The sequence below is a fragment of the Martes martes genome, assembly GCF_963455335.1.
Source record: "Martes martes genome assembly, chromosome: 1".
Taxonomy (NCBI): domain Eukaryota; kingdom Metazoa; phylum Chordata; class Mammalia; order Carnivora; family Mustelidae; genus Martes; species Martes martes.
This window is the reverse complement of record NC_137888.1, coordinates 18,082,365-18,108,844: the sequence shown is the minus strand read 5'-3', so window position 1 is coordinate 18,108,844 and position 26,480 is coordinate 18,082,365. Positions and strand designations below refer to the sequence as shown.

At 42.7% G+C, this 26,480-nt stretch overlaps 1 protein-coding gene across 7 annotated transcripts in view; it reads right to left on the bottom strand.

Moving 5' to 3' along the window:
• The window catches only part of APP (amyloid beta precursor protein), a 275,938-nt gene that overhangs the window by 27,503 nt on the left and 221,955 nt on the right, over window positions 1-26,480 (bottom strand). For all 7 annotated transcript variants that reach the window (XM_080809147.1, XM_080809148.1, XM_080809149.1 and 4 more), the window contains one exon: window positions 238-459. In XM_080809147.1, the coding sequence (XP_080665273.1) occupies window positions 238-459 (222 nt within the window). The remainder of the gene's footprint in view (window positions 1-237; window positions 460-26,480) is intronic.

Below are 26,480 nucleotides of genomic sequence, written 5' to 3'. Positions count from 1 at the left end.
CCTGTTTGCTTTGAAGGTGGGCCTAGACTGGCCACTGCCTCATAAACACGCACTGAATATTGTTCTTTTTTTCCAGAAGCAACAAAATACCTCGTGGGGAGAAAGTATTTTTCTTCAAATGCAGATAAGAAGTCACCACTCAAGAATATCAGGAAGATATGTGTGTGTGTGTGTGTGTGTGTGTGTGTATACACATATATGTACTGGAATGTTCTTATTCACTCCAGGGCCACTTACCTTCATTTTCTGTATTGGCCGGCACCGAGTCGACCCCGAAAGGATGCCAGGGCTGGAGGTCGTCCAGGCTGAACTCCCCATTCACGGGAAGAAGCTCCACGGTGGTTTTCGTTTCCGTCAAAGATGGCATGAGGGCATCGTTTCCGTAACTGATTCTTGGTTCGCTGATCATGTTGGCCAAGACGTCATCCGAGTAGTTCTGCTCTTTCTGAAGCAGCTCATCTAAACAGAACAAAGCCATGTGGATGGTGGGTCACAGCAACACGTAGGACCGCAGCACTGGCTCCCTTTTCTGGTTTGCCCCACACACGACCCGAGCTGCTCTGCACACACGATCTCACGCAGGGCCACGAGGTGGGTAACACTGTCAGCTCCATCTGACAGATGTGAAAAACGAGGCCCGTGGCAGTTGAGCCACTTATGTAAAACCAGAGCACGTGCCCAACGCAGGATGTGAGCCCAGGGAGAACGGCCCCCACCGAGGCTGCGGCTTAGAATGGCTGCACCACTCCTCCCCACGGAGAAAGACCTCGAGAGCTCTCCCTTGCCTCCTCTGACACAGGCTCTGGTAGCCTAGGATCACAAAGGAATCAACAGTGTGCTCTGCTGAGCTGTTTGCCGGGACATGGCGGCAGTTCGCACTGCTTTGCATGAACAAATCTGCCTTCCCCAAAGGACCCCTGGGTGCTGCATAATCGATGTACTGAGGCAACGGAGAGGCAGTCCCCTTGCCCTCCCAGTGGGGGCCTTGCAAACATGAACCTCTGCTCCAGCCTGCTCTGCTGTGGACGAAACTTCCCTGCCTCCCAGCATTTGTCACGCCCTCTCAAGCCAATGTCCCCTCTCTCCTGCTGATGCTTCTCTTTTCAAAAAATGCTATCAGTTACCCCTCCCCTCTTTTAAGATTATTTCTTTATTTGACAGAGAGAGAGGCAGCGAGCACAAGCAGGGGGAGCAGGAGAGGGAGAAGCAGGCTCCCCGTGGAGCAGAGAGCCCGATGTGGGACTCGATCCCAGAACCCTGGGATCATGACCTGAGCTGAATGCAGATGCTTAACCTACTGAGCCACTCAGGTGAGCCACCTACTTAGCCCTCAGCTAACCCTTTTTTAAAAAATGGATTAAACAAAACCAACTTTGTGGAACATAATCTACTTATCTCTAAGCTTTTATAGACTAGTGAAAATTCCTACATTATACATTTCATTATTGCAGTGCATTTTTTACTGGAAAAGAGAACTGGGAATATAACCTTGTACTAATTGGAATCACTACTTTAAATATGGGGTTATCACAAGATTTGTGAATCTTCTTATGCTGCCACAGGTCACCAGGTTTCTCTGTGGAATATGTTTTTTAAGGTTAGACACCCATGACTAGTATGTGTGCTATTAAAAACGGTATTAAGCAGTGTATCTCATCCTCCAATCACACCTCTGTCAAGAGTTTACTGTATTATTATGTTTCAAACCAATCACTGGTTAGTATTACCGCTGCAGAAAAGGAAGAAAATAAAATCAGGATCTAAATTTGATTTGTAACATTTTCCTCCCGTCCTTCATATTCTAAGTTGACAAAAATTTTACCTGAAAAATTAAAATTCCGTTCCAACAGGTCAATTAAAACAATTTGAGATAAGAGCATTAAAGCATGAGATTAATATCCTTCTATGGAGTCAGCTTTATTGCAAGATATCATTCTAAATAATGAAATCCCAAGACAAACAGTCCTTCTGAAGTCTAATTTGAGTTTTAATATATAGCTATTTGCTCCAGCACCATTCTAAAATTCAATTATTTGATGCCTGTAATGACCTTTCCCATGCAGATGAAAGGGCCCCATTAGATTTACTCCAACTTTTTCATGTCTTACAGAGGCATGGCTAATGGCTTATAACTTAGCCAATGTCTGCTTTAATAAATTAAATGGGCATTTCTTTTATATAAATCGTATGCTCCTGACTGTTGAGCACTTACAATACTAAAAAGATGATCTTCTAGAATAATTATTGGTGCTCACGCGTTCCTCTGAGAGGGAATAACCTTTGCCAGCATGATCTGCTCTTGGCCCCCCCCAAGGCAGGATGGTATCTTTGTGGCATTTACTGTCACTTAACCTCTCCGGGCCTGCTGGAAACCGTTTCTCTTTGTCTTGCATACACAGTTCCAAGCTGGTTCCCTGTGACTTCTCCGAATAACTTTTCTTGTTCCTTTTTCCTAATCTCGTCATCCCTACATTTTCCTTTTCTATCTCCATCCATTTCTTTCTGCAACTCTCCATGTGGAAACCCCATCCCCTCTTGAAACTCTAAGGATGAACAGGAAATGTATTTCCCCAGCTTTCAGTCCTCCTCCCACTCTAGGTTCTATATATGTCTACGTTTGCTTGGTCTATTAGCTTACATCTCCCACGAACTTAGTATGTACAAAACTGAGCTCGAGGTCCCCCTGCTCTCCGTCCTGCCTTCCCCTGTTGGAATCATGGCAGAGCTATGATCCCAGCCACAGGTCTGAAACCTTCACAACCATCTGTGACTCTATTTCTTGTGTCCCATTCTTCTTCTTCTTCTTTTTTTAAAAAAAAAAGATATTATTTATTTATTTGACACAGAGAGAGAGCACAAGTAGGCAGAATGGCAGGCAGAGGGAGAGGGAGAAGCCGGCTTCCCACTGAGCAGGGAGTCCAATGTGGGACTGGATCCCAGGACTCTGGGATCATGACCTGAGCTGAAGGCAGTCACTTAACCAACTGAGCCACCCAGGAGCCCTGTGTCCCAAGCTTCTATTACTGATCCCAGGACTCTGGGATCATGACCTGAGCTGAAGGCAGTCACTTAACCAACTGAGCCACCCAGGAGCCCTGTGTCCCAAGCTTCTATTACTGACAACTCCTTTTAAAGCTCCATTTCTGGATTCTCTTATTCATTTCTCACTCCCCCTTTCTACTATCCTCCTCCCTTGAACCATCATCACTTTCTGCCTCGATAACTTTGAAGTTTCCTGCTGTTGCCCCCGCTCTACTTTTTATCCCTTTCTGTTCCCCGTATCTTTTTGTGATACTGAGGAATGGCTCTGCCTCATTTCAGTAACTCCCTGTTCCTACTGAATTACTCCCAACACTACTCTGTCAGATATTAAAGGCCCTCTGTGATCTGGGCCCACCTTATCCTTCTAGCTATGAGGCTCAAGCTCTTTGCTGTATACACTTGACAGAGTGATTTATACTAAGAAATCTATATTTGGTCCTCATAAGCACAGAGCTGCTAAAACCCTCGGAATTTCATAGGTAATGAGAGCAATAAAGGTATCTCTCGTTATGTTATGAAGCGACTTTTTTTTAACAACTTTTTTTTAAGATTTTATTTTTATTTATTTGTCAGACAGAGATCACAAGTAGGCAGAGAGGCGGGCAGAGAGAGAGGAGGAAGCAGGCGCCCTGCTGAGCAGAGAGCCCGATGCAGGGCTTGATCCCAGGACCCTGGGATCATGACCTGAGCCGAAGGCAGAGGCTTTAACCCATTGAGCCACCCAGGCGCTCCTATGAAGTGACTTTTGAAAAGTCTGCAGGTCACCCAAGGTTGGGTGCTAGTCACCAGAGGAACTAACCACGTCGTGCTCAGAGGGTTCTCACTTTCGGCTCCACCCTCTGGGAGGAGAGAGGGGCTGGAGACTGAGCTCAATCATCAATGGCCAACGATTTAATCAATCAAGTCTACGTAATGAAGCCTCCGTCAAAACCAAGGACAGGGGTCTTCGAGCTCTGAGGTTGGTGAACACGTGGAGATGTGGGGAAAGGAATGTGCTGAAAGCTCCAAGCCCTTTCCCACAGATTTTGTCCTCGGTGTCTCTTCCACTTGGCTGCTGCTGGGTTGTATCCGTTTTATAATACATCAGTAATCAAGTAAGTAAACTGTTTCCCTCTGTTCTAGCAAATTAATAGAACCTGAGGGGGAGGTGGATGGAACTTCTGACTCACAGCTGGTCATCAGCAGCACAGATCACACTTGGGACTCGCAACGGGCTGTTGGGGGACAGGGCGGGGGACTCTTGTAGGACTGAGCCCATAACTCTTGTGGGATATGCACTACCTCTAGGTAGATATTGTTGGGATTGGGTTGAATTGACTGAATTCTCTAACTGATGCTGGAGAATTGCTTGGTGGTATGGGGGAAACCCCACATATTGGAACTGGACCCACAGCTCTGTCAGACCGGGTGGCTTGAATTATCCCCAGATGGGACCAGGCAGTCCCATCAGGACACCTTTTTGCTCTCTGTTCCTGCTGCATGGGAAGACCATCTCTGCTTATCTAAATTATATGAACTTTTGAAAGCCCAGCTCAAGTGCTCTCTCCTCTGTAACTCTCCTCTTAACAGCTTTATGAGGGTCATGGGCATTATTATTTTTATGGGTCAGGAAACTGAGGCTGGGAGGGATGACTGAAATCTCTTTAAGATCCTATGGCCAATGGGCATCAGTGCTAAAGTCCCAGCTCTGGGCTGCAGAAGGCCCATCTCCCTGCCTGTGACCCCCCCACCTATCTAGACTCCACAGCCCCAGAGCAGGGTTCACTTCTGGTCTCAGCACTGCATTGCTCACCTGCAGAGTGATTATAAGCCTAACTGTTCCAGAACATTTTCCACACTTATAGGGCGGCAAACAGACTCAAACACTACCCACCCTATGGGATGGTTATTGTTTTTGTGCCTTTGAACAGGCATTTTCCAGGCACTGGAGCTGAAGGGAGTCCTATACCCATCTCTGCCCATGGCAATAAAAAGGGTAGAGCAGGAAACAGTCACAGTGGAAAATCTTATGTCTGTACTTCATAAAATATCCAGGACATTTTGGGTTGCAGTAAATTGCAGTGCCTGCTTTTCTCTTTTATCTCTTATACCGTGGGCAGAAAATTTCCTCCAAATGGCCACTAAAATGTTGAGTCCCATGGTGGTTAATTTCAAGGTTTATGATATTCATGTTCAGAAAATGAGAGAATAAAACATTCAAGAAACGTTACATTTTTGGCAGAGTGAAAAGCACTTAGGCTTTTTTTGGGGGGGGCTACAAAATACCAGAAATCCATGCTTTAACCTCAGTTTAATGCAGGAGACTTAGAAACAACCACCTCTGGTTATCTCATTTGGAACAATGTGGCCTATGTGGTTTTTAAGGGACAAAAAGCAGGTGAAAATGACAGATTATCATTCGTGGGGGTAGGATTCCATTTTGCAATCATAAAATATTGAAAGCAGCCAGCTACCTCTTGACATTATTAAGGCTCAAGATTTTACCAATGGCAAATACAACTGGCACCAGGCAATTCTGCCTGTGATTAAAAAAAATATACAGAGAGCCACATATGGTTATTTCAGTGCTCCTTCTGAGTGGGGCTTTATCTTTGAATTCTGTGGTTAAGACTCATCGCACAGAAACCACACATTTAGGATGTTAGTGCCCCTGCTGGATTACCTGTTTATCTAAATTAATTTAATATTTTACTGCAATGCTTTGATGACATATATTGGTGATTTCCAAAGCTTTTAAGCATCTAAATTGACCAGTTCCTGTATTAAACCAAGACACAAGGTTCATTTCTCCCCTAAGACTCTCTTTTTTTTTTTCCTTTCTAAAAGCTACTTGTTACTGCCCAGAATTACAGCCACTATCTCTGGAGTTAAATTTATTTTCTTCTATAATACCCAGCATACTTGGGTGCTGTAGTTAGAAGTGAAAATATCTGGGTGCTTGGGTGGCTCAGTCGGTTAAGTGTCTCTCTGTGGCTCAAGTCATGACCTTAGGGCCCCATGTCGGGCTCCCTGCTTGGCAGGGAGTCTGCTTCTCCCTCTGTCCCTCCCCTGTTCATGCTCTTTCTCTCTCTCTCAAATAAATAAAATCTTAAAAAAAAAAAAAAGAAGTGCATATATTTAACTGAGTTCAGTGATGATAATGTTTAACCTACAGCTTAAACAGAGATACTCAGTTTCAAATATGAAACATAGAGCAAACCTTATCCCCTTGCCCTTTTAAAAAGTGTGTTGAGGATTTATACTAAGCATACTTAACAGTCAGGAGAAAAACAAATTCCACCACAGAGTTATCATAGAAAATATTTAAAATATTCTGAGGTGATGGGGATGAAGGAACGTGAAATCCCCATATTCTACACCTGAAGCTAATATCACACCATGTGTTAACTGCATTTTAAATAAACACTTACATACTTTGAAGAAAGCAGCATCAAGAGAGTCCTCCAATAATGGTATCATTTCAAATGACACACACACAAAATATATATATATATATATATATATGTATATGTATGTATGTACGTATGTATGTATGTATATATATGTATGAATATGTATATACATATAATATATGTATATGTGTATATATATATATATTTTGTGTGTTGTGTGGAGGCATTAGACTTCTATGATAGTTTGAGAGAAATGGCCCCATAAAAGGGTTGCTGAATGGGAAACGGAGGAATTCTAGATCATCTGTCTCACAGACCTCTTTAAGTTATTAACCCACTAGCCAAACTCCTTCTGAAGTTTTAACTGCCATATTTTAGTTTTCGAGAAAATACAGTTTGTAAATATTAAATCAGTTCTCTTTTACAAGCTTCAGTTATAATTACTCAACCACCTCTTCTAACTTTTAGATATATTTGGGGTGGGGAGGAAAATCTCAGCCTTTTTCTCTGTAACACCTGCTATTAGAGGTCTGATTTAGAGACTGGCATCAGTTAAGATCTCGCAGGCTTGCTGGTTTTTCTCTTTATAGGATTGAAACTGAACTGCTATGATTTTTTTTTTCCTATTTTCTCATTCTTCTGGTTCCTGCTGGAAAAATACGTATTTATCTGTAGCCTCACCCCAAACAGAAATTTCCTTTCAGCTTTGTCTAAAAGGGGATTCTCATATGACCCAAGCTTACCTCTCTTTTTTAAATAAAGAAGAAATCATAATTTAAATGTTTCTCTATGGTGACCTGTCCATTTCTGTTTTCACAAAGGGTATCTTTCTAGTAAATATTTGCTTCTGTGTCTGAAAGGACTGAGGGTTACACCTCTGTGCGATGCACATTCCTTTCCCTGCTCCCAGCAACCACCACAGCTGCGCTGGGAATAGCTATAAAAGGGATGCAATTTTTCCCCGATCAAGAAGCTCCACTATGAATCTGCTGTCATCCATTCTAGGCATTTTGCCCACACCAGGCGTATGAGATCAGATTTAATTTCCCAATCACGGTTCTGTGTATTTCTGATTCATGGCTCAGCACATAACTGCCACGCTGGTTCATTATACTGAATGTTGCCACGGTCTCTGAAGCTCCCTGGGGCTCGTGTTCCTCATCCATAAACTTGGAGGAGGTTGGATGGATGGTCTTAGCAGTTCCTCCACTTTGAATCCTGTTAGCTGTGCTCTCGTATGTAGAAGTCCCCTGCAGAGCTAGGGAACCAGAATTTGCAGGCCACCATGGTCCCCAGGTGATTCTCAAGCACATTATAGACGAACCACTGCCAAAAATGGTCTCGGTCATCACCTTCAAAACAGACACCACGAGTCTCGAAACAAGGTGTTCTGAAAGAGGAGCAGGGCCAAAGAATAATCCTGCCAGAGGAAACCTGACTCCCAAACACCCTTAAGTCACGTTCTCAGAACCCAACCCGCTCTGTGGCCTTGAAGCACTCATGCGCAACCATGCTTCTGAATCAGAAAGCCACAGGAAAGAAAAGACTAGTTATGAATTTCCCTTTTTGCCAGAACATTTGTCAGGCAGGAAATGGCACCGGAGCCAGAGCAGGGAAGTGTTCAGGAAACAGGTCAGTGTTGTTCAGACTCTGAGAAAAAGAACATGTACTTAAAAGCGTAGAGGGCACTACAGGACACACTTCAGTGTCGTGCTCCCCCCTACTGAAGACCAGCTCTAACTGGTGACTATTTTACTTCTGAGCATGGAGTTAGTTATTGTCCAATGGAGCACAAACTGTTTATTTTTTTTTTTAAGATTTATTTATTCTAAAGGAGAAAGAGAGAGTGAGCATGAGCTGGAGGACGGGCAGAGGGAGAGAAAGAATCCTCAAGCTGACTCCCTGCTGAGTGTGGAACCCAATGTGGGGCTCCATCCCAAGATGCTGAGGTCATGACCTGAGCTGAAATCAAAAGTCAGACACTCAAGCTGTATTACAAAGCTGCAATCATCAAGACAGGAGGGTACTGGCACAAAAACAGACATACAAACCAATGGAACAGAACAGAGAACCCAGATATGGACCCTCAACTCTATGGTCAGCTAATCTTCGACAAAACAGGAAAAGATATCCAATGGAAAAAAGACAGTCTCTTCAATAAATGGTGCTGGGAAAACTGGAGAGCTATATACAGAAGAATGAAATTCGACCATTCTCTTATACCATACACAAAAATAAACTCAAAATGGGTGAAAAACCTCAAAGTGAGATAGGAATCCATCAAAATCCTAGTGGAGAACTTAGGCAGCAACCTCTTCAACACCAGCCCCAGTAACTTCTTTCAAGATACGTCTCCAAAAGCAAAGGAAACAAAGGCGAAAATGGACTTTTGGGACTTCATCAAGATCAAAAGTTTCTGCATGCCAAAGGAAACAGTTAACAAAACAAAGAGGCAACCCATGGAATGTGAGAAGATATTTGCAAATGACACTACAGACAAAGGGCTAATATCCAAGATCTATAAAGAGCTCCTCAAACCCAACACACACGAAATAGATAATCACATCAAAAAATGAGCAGAAGACATGAACAGACACTTCTCCAAAGAAGACATACAAATGGCCAACAAACACATGAAAAAATGCTCCGTATCACTTGGCATCAGGGAGATTTAAATCAAAACCACAGTGAGATACCACCTCACACCAGTCAGAATGGCCAAAATTAACAAGTCAGGAAACAACAGATGTTGGTGAGGATGTGGAGAAAGGGGAACCCTCCTACACTGTTGGTGGGAATGCAAGCCGGTGCAGCCACTCTGGAAAATAGTATGGAGGTTCCTTAAGAAGTTAAAAATAGAGCTACCCTATGACCTAGCAGCTGCACTACTTGGGATTTACCCATAGGATACAAACATGGTGATTCGAAGGGGCACCTGCACCCCAATGTTTATAGCAGCAATGTCCATGAAAGCCAAACTATGGAGCGGGTCCAAATATCTATCGATAGATGAACGGATAAAGAAGAGGTTGTATATATATACAGTGGAATACTACTCAGTCATCAAAAGAATGAAATCTTGTCATGCAATATGTGGATGGAACTAGAAGGTACTATGCTAAGTGGAATTAGTCAGAAAAAGACAAATACCATAAGATTTCATTCATGTGTGGAATTTAAGAAACAAAACAGATGAACAGATGGGAAGGGAAGGAAAAATAAAACAAGATGAAAACAGAGAGGGAGGCAAACCATAAGAGACACTGAGTTCTAGGAAACAAACTGAGGGTTGCTGGAGAGAAGGTGGCCAGGAGGATGGGGTAAGTAGGCGATGGGCATTAAGGAGGGCACGTGATGGAATGAGCAACTGATGAATCACTAAATTCTACCCCTGAAATTCATAATATACTTCATGTTAACTAAATCGAATTCAAATAAGGAATTAAAAAAAAAAAGAGTTGGACGCTTAACTGACTGAGCCACCCAGGTGTCCCTCTATCAATGGAGCAGAAGCTGTTTAGGATGCTGATTTGGGGGAGAACATATGTGGTCTTCAAGTGATTACAGCATATGGTTGGGATGTCTTGATCTGTGTGTGACTCATGTAGCAGAATTATCTTATGTTATGACATCTTGAAAGCAGAACTGTGTTATGCTATGACATCTTGAAAGCATGAGATCACCTGCACAAAGACACCTTCCACTCCTGCAGCCTTTTCAAATCCATTAGCTCATTTGATATCCACAACAACCTTTATTATGGGATTCCTACTCCACTGACAGTTGAGCAAACTGTGACGTCCCTTTTGAGTACTACAGTTATCAAGTGGGAGAACTGGGATCCAAACCCAAGTATGCTGATTCCTAGTTCAAACATTTTCACTATTCCACGAAAAATTCTATTTTATGGCTGACAAGGCTATTTGATCGGTGACTGACATTATAGAAATATATACACATGTATCATCACAAGCGTACTATTTCTTACTTTTGACAGATTTGGAAAACTGATGAATTCAGTGATTATCTTTTTTTTTTTTTTTTCTGTAAGAAGGCACCAAGGTCAGAGACTTTCACCATGGGCCAAGGTCACAGAGCTTCCTGATGGTGGAGGAGCAGAGTGGAAGAGCTAGGTGGTTCCCAGCTGCACAACCACACACTGCTCCCTACTCTAAGAGAGGCCTTATGTGTCACCTCCATTTTGACAGCCCACCCTCAATGCAGTTTCCCCTCTGGACACCTACCTCCCACTTCTTTGGATTTCCCTTTCTCTGGAAGATTGACATAAATATGATGGCTATGTGAATTGTCATGAGGTTTCACCAATTCTGAGTCAAACTGGATAACGCAGATGTCTTTTGGTTTTGAGCTATGGAAATGGCTGACCAGCAGACTGACTGCCTACTTAGTTATCCCGAATACCCCTTCTCATCGACGGGGTAGGGACTAGAGTACTTCAGCAGCCAAGAGAGAAAGAGCCACGGAAGATGCTGCCACATTTCCAACTAGGTAAAAAAATTACAGACATATTATCACAAAGTAATGCTGTTCCATAAATCTAGTTTTTATTTTGACCTCCAGAAAACTGGGTCAGTTCTCTTCATTTTTAGCCACACCATCAATCTTGAGACTCTCTCACAGTCTCTAAATTCAGATTTCATCTCTGAATCTGGGTTTATGTTTCTTTAGCAGATTCTCTGGCACAGATTTTAAATGAAGCAGGCTGTGTCCATTCACGGCAACAGACTGTCCCTGGAGGACACACAAACATGGCTACATCTCACTTGTGAGAATATTCCCAATCCCAAGTCACATTTCCTGAGGTATCACTAGTCCAGCCTAGGACTGAGGGTACAAAGGAAGTCCCTTTTCATTGAAGATAAGTTTCCTTTTGACTTTTAAACAACGGAGCTCAAACAACTTAGATCTACCAATGGCATTGGTCAGAAATTGAGATAAAAGTCAGTCTGTCTCCCTGACATCTAAAACAGATTAAAGTATTTCTTCTTCATGCTTACTTGTAGTTTTTGTGCCAGTGTTGTGATCCTATTTCCAACTACCTTAGGAATCTTGGTCTGGTCTGGGCGGTTGGCAGTCCAAGCAATCCCGAGGGGAAAGATCTTCTCAACTGTAGACTACAAACCAAGTTTACAAATTACGGAGAGAATCTCTGCAAGGATGCTGTGGTGAGGTAATAATTTGCATATGCAAGTAAGTGTTTTGAGGAAACACCAGGGAAGAATTTTGGTGTAAAGGGCCAATACATCTGTAAGTCACTCTCAAAAAAAGAAGCTTTATGCACTATTTTCAGAAGTCTCTAAGTCTGGAATTTTATTAAAGTAAGAAGTCCAGCACTGTGGCAATAAGACTGTGGTGCCAGCTTTAACCTGGATTTATCTGGAAGGTTCCTCTGGTCAATAAATATAGGGACAAGGCGTATCTGACCATTATTGTAAGCAGATATAACTTAACATCCTCCAGAAAGTAAAATAAAAATGAATAAACATTTTGATGACTCCTCTCCCTTAATCATAAATCAATTATTTCATGTGATTTTCAGGTGAGGAAACACTTGTCTCTTCACATAGCAGAGGAAAAAACTGGCTCTTTTGGGCAAGCTGAGAGATGTGTACTTTTACTATTAAACTTATGGAGTTTCAAGGTAATTAGGATTATGAAGACTCTTCTCTTTAAACTGTCTTTAAAAGAGCGTAGGGGTGCCTGGGTGGCTCAGTCAGTTAAATGTCTGCCTTCAGCTCAGGTCATGATCTCAGGGTCCTGGGATGGAGTCCTGCATCAGGCTCCCTGCTCAGTGGGATGCCTGCTTCTCCCTTTCCCTCTGCCTCTCCCCCTGCTTGTGCTTTCTTGCTCTCTCTGAAATAAATAAATAAAATCTTCAGAAAATAAATAAATAAAAAGAGTCTAATTCCCCTAGCATAAGTGAGAACTTCACTGTGCTTTTTCTTTCATATAAAAATCTGACATTTGGTAGTAATTACAAGAAAAACAGAAATTCAGTGCAAAAAAACCCCACAGAAAACAAAAGAAATGATACTTCACTTGCATTCCCACCACCGGGACAGCCAAGAGTCATGTTTTCTTTTTTCTTCTTTTTTTTTTTTTTTTAAAGATTTTATTTATTTATTTGAGAGACAGTGAGAGAGAGCATGAGCGAGAAGAATATCAGAGGGAGAAGCAGACTCCCTGTGGAGCTGGGAGCCCAATGCGGGACTCGATCCCAGAACTCCGGGATCATGACCTGAGCTGAAGGCAGCCGTCCAACCAACTGAGCCACCCAGGCGTCCCTGTTTTCTTTTTTTAAATAGTTTTGTTCTTTATAGGATTATTTCAAATCTTTAATCAGCACTTTATATCTAATTTTCATGACTGTGGTCATCGAGAAAGCACCGTGTGAGGGTGCCGGGGAGCGGGGGGGGGGCTCTCGGAATTGGAACAATCAGGTCTGAGGACACAGACATGGAGTCACGGGGATGAATTGCCCTCCAGTTTCATCCCCCAGTGCGTAGTTTGCAATTTTTTCCGGTAAGCATTTCTGCAGAGCTGGAGCAGTTCTCTGTTTGTTTTCCCTTCTAACTAAGTTCTCAGATCTGGAGCAAATCAGAAAAATGAAATAAAGTCTAGGTTTGCTCTGTCAGGGTTAGCATCCCATTTCATTTTTTAAAAACTGCTAATGCTTTTAGTGAGGACGAGGGAGTAAAACAAGAAAGGTTATATTTTGAAAAAGATACTGAAATGACAGTTTTACTGCTCTTGCATTTTTATAAAGGCCAAGTCTTTCTGGCAACTGCACACAGTGTGAGCTCATACCCGCCTGGAGCCTTCGCTGCTGGTGTGGGGTGTTCTGGGCATCCACCCATAACATCCCCTTTTTTCCACCTGAGCTCAGAACCAATTAAGAGGGAACAAGTAGAGAAGAAAACATCACCTTTACTTCTGATAAAGGCCAGACCCTTATTAACCCACATGATGCTTTCTTTGGGGAGGGAGTCACGTATAGGGCACATGGCTTGTCACTGTACTCTCTGTTGGACACAGGAGAGGGAGTCTGAGGGATGCTCCTCTGACCATGTCTTGTCCAACCTGCACAGTGTAGGTGGTGATCCTGTCTGATCAGCACCCTTTCTCAAACTTGTGACAGAAGCCTTTCTCGACTGGGTAAGAGATATCCTGGGGGCGGACCAAGGGAATGGGACACCGTGCCCCTCTCAAGAGCCAGCAATCACTCTCTGCCGTACGCTGAAGAACGTGCACGCTGATTGACTCATACCTGGTAAATACTTCCTTGATGGTATTTATGAGGCTGCAAAGTAAGCAGGTTAGCTCATGGTAGAAAGTACGATTTTTAATATTCATTAAGAGTTAATTTCACTCAAAGAGCCTAAAGATGTATGCAGACAATTATAAGGGTTAACAGGCAAGTATGGATAAGATCAGTGCAAATACACACACACACACACACGCATCTCATGACGAGGGAGGAATCCCGTCCCTGTGGACAGTACATCAGGTTTGTACACAAGATAACTCATTTGAAATGAGTGTTTATGCAGATCAGAAAAGCCCGCATCAGTCCTGTATGCTCTTCTGCACACTGACCTATTCATGTTTTCTTTAACACAAAACTCGCTCTGTACAAAGCATTTCTAGAACAGCAATGGTCCTTCCTCTTCCGATTAGCTGACGCGAACGGTCACTCAACAATGCATGGGGAAACCAAGCCTGGAGATGGAAAATGCCTGGCATCTGGGACTTGGGAGACAGATGGAAAGTGTCTGTCTTAGGGAAGCATTAACAGTGCGGAGGAGAGAATAAGCTGAAAGAACTTGCTTGAAGGAAAATAATCTGAAGCCCAGAAAAATAAAAACATTTTATCATTAATGAGCTCGTTCATTTATCTACCTATTTAGCAATCCTATCCTCTTCCAGGCCACTGCAGGAAAAAACTAAACCCATTTCTTCTAGTTCAGAGCTCATGGCCTAGAGGGAAAATGGGCACCAAAGTGCTACGGGAAGGAGGATGGACAGAGCGAAAAAGAAACAAGCGTGGATTTTCCGGCTGAAGACTGTGAGTGGTGTTGCTCCGGAAGACAGACCGCTGTCCTGGGAGATACAAGGGCACATACTGAGGGACAGAGAATGGGCTGCTGCCCCAAGGTTGGGGCTTTTCTGGCACAAGGGAAGTATAAAGGAAGCAGCTTAGATAGAAGCCAGGGGCTTTGGTTTGTGTGACAAAGGAAAGAGGGGAACACGCTGACTAGGTGTATACAATTCACAAAATCCAGAATACGGGAATTCCACAGGCTCTGCTGGTACCTGCAGTTCATTCACAGGTAAACTGTAAAGAAAAGAACGGCATGGACGGGACACCTGGGGAGTATAAGACACTTGAGAGACATGTCAACCTTAAAAACTGGGGCAGGCTGTACACCAGAATGATAAAATCCAGGAAGACTTTTAAGGAAGTGACACGAGGAGGAACAATGCTATTTTGACAGTGGCGGGAGGGGGAGGATGTGACTAGGACAGGGCAGAGAGGAGCTACTGGGGAGCTGTTCATATTTTTATTCTTTCTCTTTTCTTAAGGATTTTATTTATTTGAGAGAGAGAGAGAGAGGGATAATGAGGGTTGGGAGGGGCAGAGCAAGGTGCGGGGGGGGGGTGGAGAGAGAGAGAGAGAGAGAGAGAGAGAGAGACACGCAGACTCCTTGCTGATCAGGAAGCCTGATGCAGGGCTTGATCCCAGGACCTGGTGATCATGACCTAAGGTAAAGGCAGACGTCAACTGGCTTGCCTAATATTTTTATTCTTAACTGGAGCTGTGTCTCTCAGAAGAGCAAATACAGGGGAGAAAGACAACTTCTTCTCAGACATGTTTGTGATATTCCAACATATCATGACCACTTGAAATATGAGCCTGGAGAGCTCATGTCCATGCTGACACAATCCAAGGGGAAGCATGATAGCAAGATGGAACTTTCCCAGATGCTACCAGAATTTTTTAGGTGTTTTGGGGGAAAAGCCCATACTAGACTCCCCAAAAGGGTTTTTTTCTGTGTGTGTGTGTATATGTAAACATGTCACGCACAATGAAGTACCACATCCCAGCTAAAAGTCCTTTACAGTGTTGAGCTGGAGTGCTTGACAGTAGCCTCAGGTGGGTAGCTATTGTTAAGAACTACAAGGGGCTACCTATTTCTTATCCAAATAGAGGGTTATGGGTCTTTTTCCCCCCCTTACATCACTTCCATATCAACATCCATTTGATATTAAAAAAAAATAATCAACCTTACCTTTTTATTCTGCAAAGAACAAAGAGAATTGTGTGGGAGATGAAATATAAAGTAGACCCAACCTTTTTTGCTAATTTAATTTTGGATATGCTCTCCTCTTAGACAATGATGAAGCGAGACGGGAGTGGTGTCACTAAAGCCAGCTCTGACTGACTTCAAGTTACCTAGTGAACCATGAATCCTGGGGTTAGAAGGTGTATTTATCGAGCATGTTGGAAAATAACCCAAGATGGTCACTTTCCCACCAAGAGTGGACAAGCCTTTTCACTGCCTGAGATAACCACCTTCCGTGACATGCAGCTCGCAGCCCCACTCGGGAAACTTGGCCCTGCTATTTCCTTCTTAAACGTTTTCTAATCTCCACATTTCCTAGACCCAGCACCAAGGCCCTGAGGCTTTTCCTGTTGAAAATTTACATGGAATTCTGGTAATTTCCTTTCTTCAAAAAAATCACTTAAAAATGTTATTTTCAGGGGGCGCCTGGGTGGCTCAGTGAGTTAAGCCTCTGCCTTTGGCTCGGGTTGTGGTCTCAGGGTCCTGGGATTTAAGCCCCTCGTCGGGCTCTCTGCTCAGTGGGAGGCCTGCTTCCCCCCTCTCCCTCTGCCTGTCTCTCTGCCTACTTGTGATCTCTCTCTGTCAAATAAAAAAACCCAAAACCAAAAACCAAAACAAAACAAAAAAACCCATGTTATTTTCAGGGCATCTGGGTGGCTCAGTTGCGTAAGTGTTCAACTCTTGATTTCAGCTCAGGTCATGACTTCAGTGTTGTGAGATTGAGCCCCACATTAGGCTCTGTGCTGTGCGGGGAGCCTGTTTAAGATTCTCTCTCTCTCTCTCTCCCTTTGCTCCTCTCCCCCAATCTCCAACTCTCTTAAAAAAAATGTTATTTTCACCTCAGAAGGATTAAACCTTTCCTCCACTGTGCTCTGAAAAAGTCTCAACTCAGAAGTAAAAAGAACGAAAACAAAAAACAGACTTTACCTCAAAAGAGGACACGTTTTGGGGCACGTAGGTGGCTCAGTGGGTTAAGCATCTGCCTTCAGCTCAGGTCATGATCCCAGGGTCCTGGGATCGAGCCCCGCATCGAGCCCCCTGCTCAGCAGGAAGCCTGCTTCTCCTACCCTCCCCCCACCTTGTGTTCCCTTTCTTGTTGTGTCTCTGTCAAATAAATAAATAAAATCCTTAAAAAAAAAAAAAAGACACATTTTATGAGAAGTTATCAGTTTGGTCTGAGATTTCTATTCTTTATATAATCAGATTTAAAAACAACCTATTTCTGAATATATAATATTAGAAAATGGTCATCTTCGATAATATGTAATTCATTCATTTTAATATTTGGAGCCCTCTATACTAACTCCCATATTTAGAGCCCTCTATACTAACTCACTATACTAAGCCCTCTATACTAACTCTCTATATTAACTCCCAAGCTGTGTGTTCCAACAGCTTTTCTTTTTCTTTTTTTAGTGTGATGTAAGCAATCTTTATTTGAATATATTTTAAGCTTCAGCAACAAATTATAAAATGATTCACATTATGGTGCATTTATACATGTCTTTTCATCTTCCAAGTGCAGTAAACATTAATTAACCCTGGCTAATTAAAACAACCATGGTTTACAAATTTACCCATTAATCAGCCTCAAGCAAATGCAAAGCATTTAAAGCCTTTCATAATTTGAACCAATTAAAGATGGAAATTATTTTTTTCAAACGAAAAGGTCATAAATTCAAGACATGCAGCCCTTTAACTTAAATTTGATAGTATTTTAGAAAAACTTGGACAGTTTTTTGGGTTCATCAAAATCAGGGTAAAGAAAAAATAAAACTGCTTGGTATGGGCTGAATTATGTTTTCCTAAAAGATATCTTGAAGGCCTCCTCCCCAGTGCCTATGAAAGTGACCTGATATGGAAAGAGGGTCTTTGCAGAAATATTCTGGTAAAGACGAGATCATACTGGAATAAGGTAGGCCCTCAATCCAATATGGAGTAGGGGAAACCCTACTGGAGTTCAGATGAGTTCTTGGTCATTTTGGAAGAGACACACAGAGATGGAGACGAAGGGGAAAACACTGTGTGAAGGCAAAGGCGGAGACTGGAGTATCTACAAGCCAAAGAATGTCCAGCTCTGTCAGCGGCACCAGAAGCAAGCAGAAGGAATCGAAGACATTCTACCCTAGAGCCTTCAGAGCGCATGACCCCGTGGACATCCTGATTTCGACTTCTGGCCTCCAGAATGATGAGATGATACATTTCTGTTGCTTTAGGTCACCCAGTTTGTTGTAGTTAGTGATGACAGCCCTAGGAAACTAAAAACCACCCACATAAATGAATATTAACTATTCGTAAATATGATAACCATTTCTGGCTTTAATCATCACATTGGAATAGAATGTGGTTTCTTCCTGAGCCCTTTCCTCTGTGCTGGGATAGGCAGATGCAGAGAAGAATAAAGAGCTCTATCAAACAGAAGTCTCATCTGATTAGTGTGGAGATGTTCCCCCCTGAATAGCAGCCTGGGTTTCAGTGGTGCCCTCATGGCTCCTTCGTTTCAGCAATTCTCTTCCCATCTACAGAGGATTCCATCTACTTCCCTTTCTTGACATCCATGGCCGCATGCCTTACCCAGCTAAGGCCCCAGGAATTTTGGATACCAGTGTCAGCGCTTAAGCTCAGAGCGGAAGTGAAAGGGCTTCAGTTTCAAATACCCTGTAAACATAAAGGTTATGCCATATCCTCTCTAAGAAGCCAGAAGCTGAGCTGTCCCTGGCAGTGTAACGTGTGGCAAATGCCTGGCAGGTTTCAGGTTTTACTAACTCCAGCGTGATGAAAACTCCACCATCTCTAATGCCATATACCTCCATTTGGCCACCGAACTGAGAGAAGCTGGGACGGCTGGAGTCCACTTCTGGCTCTGAGCTTCTCGGTTTCAAATTTAAAATTCACATTTGACCAGCTGGATCTTGAAAAAGAGACTCTGCAGCTTCAATACTTTTCTTTATTCTTGTAGGACATACAGATGAATGGAACAGAATATTTTATAAAGTAGAGTGTTTAATAGCAACTTCTAGGTTCTCTGTGTCAAGATCGGAAGAAAATAGGGCTTCCAATACCCAGTTATGGACTATCTCATGCTACATACTTCGTTATACTATCTGGTCTGTCCTTCTGCTTTCACACAGGGAATGCTGGGCTTTAGTCCCTCAGAGACAAAATGAAGAATATGTGGATGAATTAGTGAAAAACAAATGTTAAAAGCACCAAATCTTTCCATGTGAAGTGTATGCTTTTTACATATCAGAGAGATCTTGTATTTGAAGTTCATAAAGGCAGAGTGGAGGCCGCCAAAGTGAACTTCCTTCCAGTGATTTAGGGTACAGAAGCCAGAAAAATATCTTCCATGGTCTCCCCTGAGTTTCTGAAGATAAGGAACCCACATGCACTAAAGAGATGAGGGTTGAAGAATGTTGAAGAGGGAGGGTACCTTAGATATATCCAAAAGCTTGGTTTACTCCAATGTTACAAACTGAACCATGTTTCTCCCCCACCCCCCAATCATATGTTGAAGCCTTAAACCCCCAAGGTGACTGTATTTGGAGACAGGGCCTTTAAGAAGGTCATTAAGGTTAAATGAGGTCATGAGGGTGGGGCCCTGGTCTAATAGGACTGGTGTCCTTTAGAAGAGGAAGAGAAAGATCTCCCTCACTCTGTGGGAGAAAAGGCCACGTAGGGACAAAGCAAGAAGGCAGCCATCCTCAAGCCGAGGAGAGAGAGAGACTTCAGGAGACCCTGAACTAGTCAAGACCTGATCTTGGATTTCCAGTTTCCAGAACTGTGGCAAAAAACAAAAAACAAAACAAAACAAAAACCATTTCTGCGGCTTAAGCTACACCTGGTCTGTGGAGTCTCGTTACGGCAGCCTGAACTCCCTAACACACTCACCTCGTCACAGCCAGAGAAAAGAAAAAGCAAAGGTCAAAACAACTTTCTCTAAGGCATTTTTGTTTCTTTCTTTTTCTTTTTGTGTTTTTTAAGAAAGATGATAACCGAAGATGAGAGACCTAGTACAAATCATCAAGGGGTCTCCAGGGGGAATTTCTTGTACTACACCTTTCAAAGAGATGACAAGGAAGTGATTTATTTCAGAGATGACTCAGTTCAGGGTTTGAAAGTACACTTGACCTTTGGGGCTTTTCAATTTTCTTTCTTTTTTTTATGGCCATTTGCCAAGAAAGTTCTCAAAGGTTCCACTCTGCTATGTTTCTTCACTGCAGGTGGAGGAAAAGGGCCAAATGACAATTTCCCTGTGTGTCTGGGACATTTCCAGGTACGTGGTCTCTTTGCTTTGAGGGCAACGAGGAGATGGTATGTGATTTCTCTGTCCACTCACCACACAAGATACTTTAAGAAGCAAAGGAATATAATTTGCTTTGCTGTGTAACCTGCAAATTAGGTATACCATGGCTTAACAGAGTGAGTCGCCTCTCAGGTTTTGCTCCTGGAGGTGCTTCTCAGCATGCCTTTTCTTGGTAATTTTTCTGTCAGTTCCCTGAGAAAGACACATTAAGCTCTTTGACAGTTCTCCAAGATAAAGCTTTACTGTTTGTCGTCTCCAATGCTGACAACTCTGAGCGTATTTTGTCAATTTTCCCTTTCACTCCTTATTAAAATAATATCACTTTGAATTTGAAGTGAGCCTAAATGGATAATTTCTTTAAGTAAAATGCCACTATCAATAATGGCAAGTGGAGAATCTACAGAAGGAAGAAAAGGTTCTGATAGAGTAGAAGATTCACAGTTTTTGAAAGGAGCACAGAAAGAAGTAAATGGGGGAAAATGTTATGAAAGATGACATTTTCTGATCGAAGCCAGCTCTATGCTTGTGTTATTTATTCCTTTTAGGTAGAGTTAATCAACACCAAAAAGCAGTTTATGCCAATCCTTTTTCATAGCTAATAAGAAGCCTTAGCTTGGGTAAATAAGACCATCAGTCCTAGCACACCTAGATAAATTCTCCAGGAATCTGAACTTGGAGGTCAGTAATGTTTCACTTTCACATCTTACAGTCACAGCACTGGAAACCCACGGGGCCTATTTACCAGGATATATTAATTTTCAATGACAACAGTAGCCGTTCTACCATGTTCAAGAGCAACACAAACTGCAATCGAAGGCTGGAATAGGCTGCTATTTCGTGTAAGCAAGACTTCTGAACATTTAAGAACCCCCTGGGGAGGTAAGCAAAATGCAGCTTTCTGTAGGTCAGAGGTAGGGCCCAGGAATGTGTGTGTGTGTGTGTGTGTTTTTTTTTTTTTAAGATTTTATTTATTTATTTGAGAGAGACAGAATGAGAGAGAGAGAGCATGAGAGAGAGGTCAGCAGGAGAAACAGACTCCCTGCCGAGCAGGGAGCCCAATGGGGGACTCAATCCCGGGACTCTAGGATCATGACCTGAGTCGAAGGCAGTCGCTTAACCAACTGAGCCACCCAGGCGCCCAAGGAATGTGTATTTTCCCCAAGATTTCCTCCATATTCTTGAGCTTCGGTTGGCCCCAAGAACACATTAAGAACCTATGGCTTTCAGAATAAGAATTTCCATGGGGAGGATGTTGGCTGAACTCTCAGATGCCCCTTCAAAGGCTTACAGCAACCAGACTGAGGACATCAGCAAATGGCAAATAGTCTTTTCTGTTTAGTGGCTGATGCCACAAAGCTGCAGCAATCACGTAAAACAGCGGGGAAAACTCAAGCTAGGAGCCCCAAGTCAGTCAGCTCATCGCACTAGCCTGCTCTGTTAGTGGGCTGTTCCAAGGATTTCGAGCTCAAGGCCAGATGAACAAGGCCTTATATAAAACCAGCACACTCAGACCCAATCTCCCACAGACAGCTCCCAATTCTCTTCTAATGGGACGATTTAAAAAAAAAAAAAAAAAAAAAAAAGCCCATGTGTTCACACCCAAGTGTGTGAAGACCTGCCTTGATTTCCGACAGGCTCTGGCAAGACATATTGAACCCCTTGGGCCTTGGCTGTCTTTATAGCACGTTCATAGACACTAATTTTGATCAAGCTGCTAAATCCCCCAAAATCCTGAGTCTGAAAATTGACAGGTTTGCTTCCACTTTTCTGTTCCTCTGAAGAGGTACAGACAGCAGTGTGGATGAAGGCCCTCACCATCAAAGAGATCTAGAAAGCAAAGTCGCTCGTGTATCGTCATACAACATTTGACCTACATGTGGACTCCATGATAACCAACAGAGAGGCTGTCTACGACTCCTCTTTTTTTGATAACCGTGTTTTAGTAAATTCACAAACAGTCTTGCCTTCATTTCACTTATATCTAAAGGAAATTTAGATATTTCTTCAAACAGTTTCTTTTTTCTCTTTCCCTCATGATAATTGGCATTGCCAATAGGAGTCTGGAAAGTGTTCAATGTGATTCTTAGCAGAAAATTGAGGGGTTGTTCCTGTCATTGTTACTATCCTCAAAACACTTAAATTTGGTTGCTTTATTCCATTTGTTCTCAGTATTAAGAAAAATTGCTAAGGGTGCCTGGGTGGCTCAGTGGGTTAAGCAGCTGCCTTTGGCTCAGGTCATGATCCTGGAGTCCTGGGATCAAGTCGTACATCAGGCTCCTTGCTCAGTGGGGAGACTGCTTCTGTCTTCTGCCTCTGCCTGCCACTCTGCCTGCTTGTGTGTGTGCTCTCTCTCTCTCTCTGACAAATAAATAAATAAAATCTTAAAAAAAACTGCTAAGAACTTCTAGAACTCATTTTGACTGATATCAACTAAATAGAAGAGTATAGGTAAATAGAAAGTATAAGTAGAAAGTATAGCAATAGCGTATTAGAAAGTATTTCCTTCCTTTTTACTAGAATTACAGACAAACTGAGAGCTCTTAGGGTAACCATGGAATTTATGTAATATCCTGGGGGAAAAAGCCAGATGAGCTAACACGTTCACTGATTATTTAGACTGGTGGCTTAGACCATTTTCACCTAAGTTTCTTGGAATGTTGTGTTTCCAGCCAATATCACATATTGCAATTTCCTTATAACTTTAGGGGCTGTGAATGTCAAAATGAGAGAAACATAAACTAAAGGGGTGTCTGACAAGGGGAAACTGAGTCTTGTATATCATTTCTCTCTTCTTTATAGTTATTTTAAAGGTAGTAATGCTGATCAAAAAAATACAAACAGGGATACCTGGGTAGCTCAGTCGGTTGGGCGTCTGACTCTTGGTTTTGGCTCAGGTCACGATCCCAGCGTCGTGAGATGGAGCCCCGCATTGGGCTCTGTGCTCAGCGCGGGGTCTGCTCAAGATTCTCTCTCCCTCCACCCTTCCCCCCACTCATGCTCACCCTCTAAATAAATAAATCAACAAAATCTTAAAAAAAGTATCAACAGTGCCAAGGGGTGTCAAAGTTACATGCAGTAGTGTCACTGTTCACAAGTGCACGAATCAGTGCATGTATCTGCAGGCATCTGGTGTTAAATTAGAAAAGACTGCACAATTTATGAGGTAGAGTCAAACGGTCCCATACGTGACACCCATACACTGAGCAGTAGCTTACGAAAGTGCCTTTTCACTTACGCTTATCGTGACAGTAGTAGGACAGCAGATTTTTTTAAAATTAGTAATTTGATAGTTTAAAAAAATTATGTTTTGATTTGTACGATGTAATCAAGAGGAGTCGTGCATCGTGGATGACTGCTCAGCAATTCTGTATCCGTTCCTGTGAGCTGGAGCTGTGTAGTCAATGAATTAGTCAGCTAGAACAACGCATTTAGGTTCTCATCTCAAACATTTTTTGGTGGCATCTAGCTTTTTATCATGTGGATTTAGAATGCAACTGTGTAGATAACACGACCGTCCCACTGGGATGCCAGGATAGATGCTTACCGTTTATTCACTGCTTGTTAAGTTAAACACACTCTAAACCAGTAGTTCTCAAAGTTTAGCATGCATCTGAGTCACCTGGACAGCTTGCTAAATGACAGATCGCTGATCCCACCCTGGTGTTGCTGGTTCAGAAGATCAGGGGTGGGACCAGAGAAGGTGCATCTCTAATGAGGTTGCCAGGGATGCAGAGGCTGCTGGGTCAAGGACTGTTCTAACTGAAGAACTCCTTGAAGACAGGCATTTGTAATTATTTATACTTAAAAATCTCCTTCAGGAGACACAAATGCATGAGATTTGATTCCTACCCTCGAAGAGCTTATACTCTGGATGTGGTTATTAGCTGATACGTGCACGTCAAAGCAACAACAGACACACATGGTATATAAATATGTGATCAGAGGGCAGATGCTTTGTGTTAATCAAAGAGTTTATAAGGAACAGGACATGAGATCTGGGGTTTTGAAAGCAGAATAGGATCTCGACAGGCCAAGACTGGATGTGGGTGCTGCAGACGGATGAACAGAATCAGTAAATTATCCAGGGCTGTAGACATACTGTCAGATCTACTGGAACGTCAGGCTCATGCAGAACAAAAGGGGTTTGTATCTTCGTTGACTGTCCATGATTATTTTGAGGACCAAATGAGTCTTAAAGACAAGAGAGCTGAAAGTAAGTCATCAAAAAAGAAGACAACCAAGTACAGGAGATAAACGTACAAAAAGAGACCCATCAAATCTTTTTCTTTCCTCTTCTATTCCTTTTTCTAAATACCTTTGAGTGGCAACCCAGGAACTGTGCTTGCACAGTCAGTGAACATGACCCCCACCCTGGCTTGGGAGACAGGCTAATGATGTGTGTGATCTGAAGGGCTTCAGCCACTGACGTTCACAGAGCTAAAACCTTTCTGTCGGATCCCTCTCAAATGATTTGGCCCTGGCTAAGGATTATTACCTTATGCTTCCAGAGGAATCTGCGCTCGTCCTGCACAGAAAAAAATCTAAAGGCAATACTACACAAGAAGGCATGGCGGCTGTCATTTTTCATATGTTGGTCTATGGTTTCTAAGCAAGCAGAGAGGACAAATGTGACCAAAAAAATTCTGCAAAATGGACAATGCAGCTGATTTTTATGTACTTTATAAACGCCTCAGCATTGACTTAAGTATTCAAGGGTGTTGCTCTCTCTCTCCCTCTCTGTCAAAATAAATAAATAAATAATATCTTGAAAAATATTAAAAAAAAAAGTTGTGGGAGCTGAATAAATAGCTCCCTGAACCCAGTTGTATTTAGCTTGGCCTCAGCAGGGACACAGAACAAATACCAGTGGATAGAGACATCAGAGTGGAGGTGGTCTTCAGTCTTACTGACCAGATGAATGAGGCGGTCTATCCCAGTCGCTCTAAGCCTATGAAATGATGTGGTTGAGCCAGCTGAAAACTAAGGTTCCCTTCTCTAATAATCTTCAGTGAGTGATGGTGTAAGTCAGGAATGGCTGTCAGACCACTGACAATGGCTGTTTGTCACCACCAAACACCAAGAGACAAGGCAATCAACATCCCTCGGCTGAATGAGTACGGCCTCCTTCCCAACTCCATTTCCCCCAAGTCTCCCCAGGCAGATTCTAAGGATAGTGTTTGGATTCATAGCTGGTCAACATTCCTTTGTACAACCGCCTCATAACTTGAAATAGGTTAGTGGGCCAATCTCTTGTTGACCAGGTACGTACCCTACTGTCCATGACTTACTTTCTCAAGAAGCCCATTGTAGCGATGACAGGAGAACAGTTCACAAAAGGTAATGGGGCTCAGTAGGGGAATGCACTGCAAAATTTGTTTCTGAGTTAAACAGCAGGAGGTGAACTAACATTCCTTCCATACTCTGTCTCACATGCAAACACATTCGTCTCATTGCCAGTCTTTGTGGAAATGCATTTCAAAATTAATCTGTTTCTATGCACCTCTATATCCAGGGTGACAGATCTACTACACTTTTTCTCCTCTTTCAAAATATAAACCTTGAAGGCAGCTGCTTGTGAAAGGCAAAATAACCAGCTCCTCTTCCAGTCTAAAAATCATTAGCTGTTCCCAAGACTCTTTCCCCCCCTCCGCCCCGCAAAAAAAAACACCAAAAAACAACTCAGGACACAACTGCTGGAGGGTTGTACGCCAGGAAGGAGTCTAGCAGTCACCGGTGTGGTCGGGCTTCACTCCTCAATCATTTTTAGTTACTAAATATTTCTTTTTTGGATTTTGATTCAAATGACAGGACCATACTTTACAGCTGGTGAAAAAAGAAACAACTTGGGACCCGTACTGGATTGTCCCAGGAATGGGCAGAGTTGCTGTGGGAGGCACTGCTTTGAGCTTAACGCACTTGGTTGAGGTGTCTGTACACAGAGACAAAGAAAAACGGCACAAGAACAGACAAAAACTACTGATGTGTCACAGTCGTCAAGCAAAATTTGGAGTAAAAGGTGATAGTTTGCTAAATTAATTTGCCTTCTACTTCTAAACAGTAACCCTCCTAAATGGGGTAAAAATGGAATCATTTCAGAGTGGATATCCGTTCAAGTAGCTAGAGTGTTACGACTTCATTAAAGGAATTACAATAGCAGCACTACCCAAACTGATCTACAGATCTAATGCAATCCCTTTTAAAATTCCAATGATTTTTTTACAGAAATAGGGAGGGGAAGACCCTAAAATTCACACGGAAAGGCAAGGGATGCCAAACAGTCAAAACAATCTTAAAAAAGAACAAAGGTGAAGATTCACATTTCTCGATTTCAAAACGTACTACACAGTTACACTAATCAAAACCATGTCATAGTAA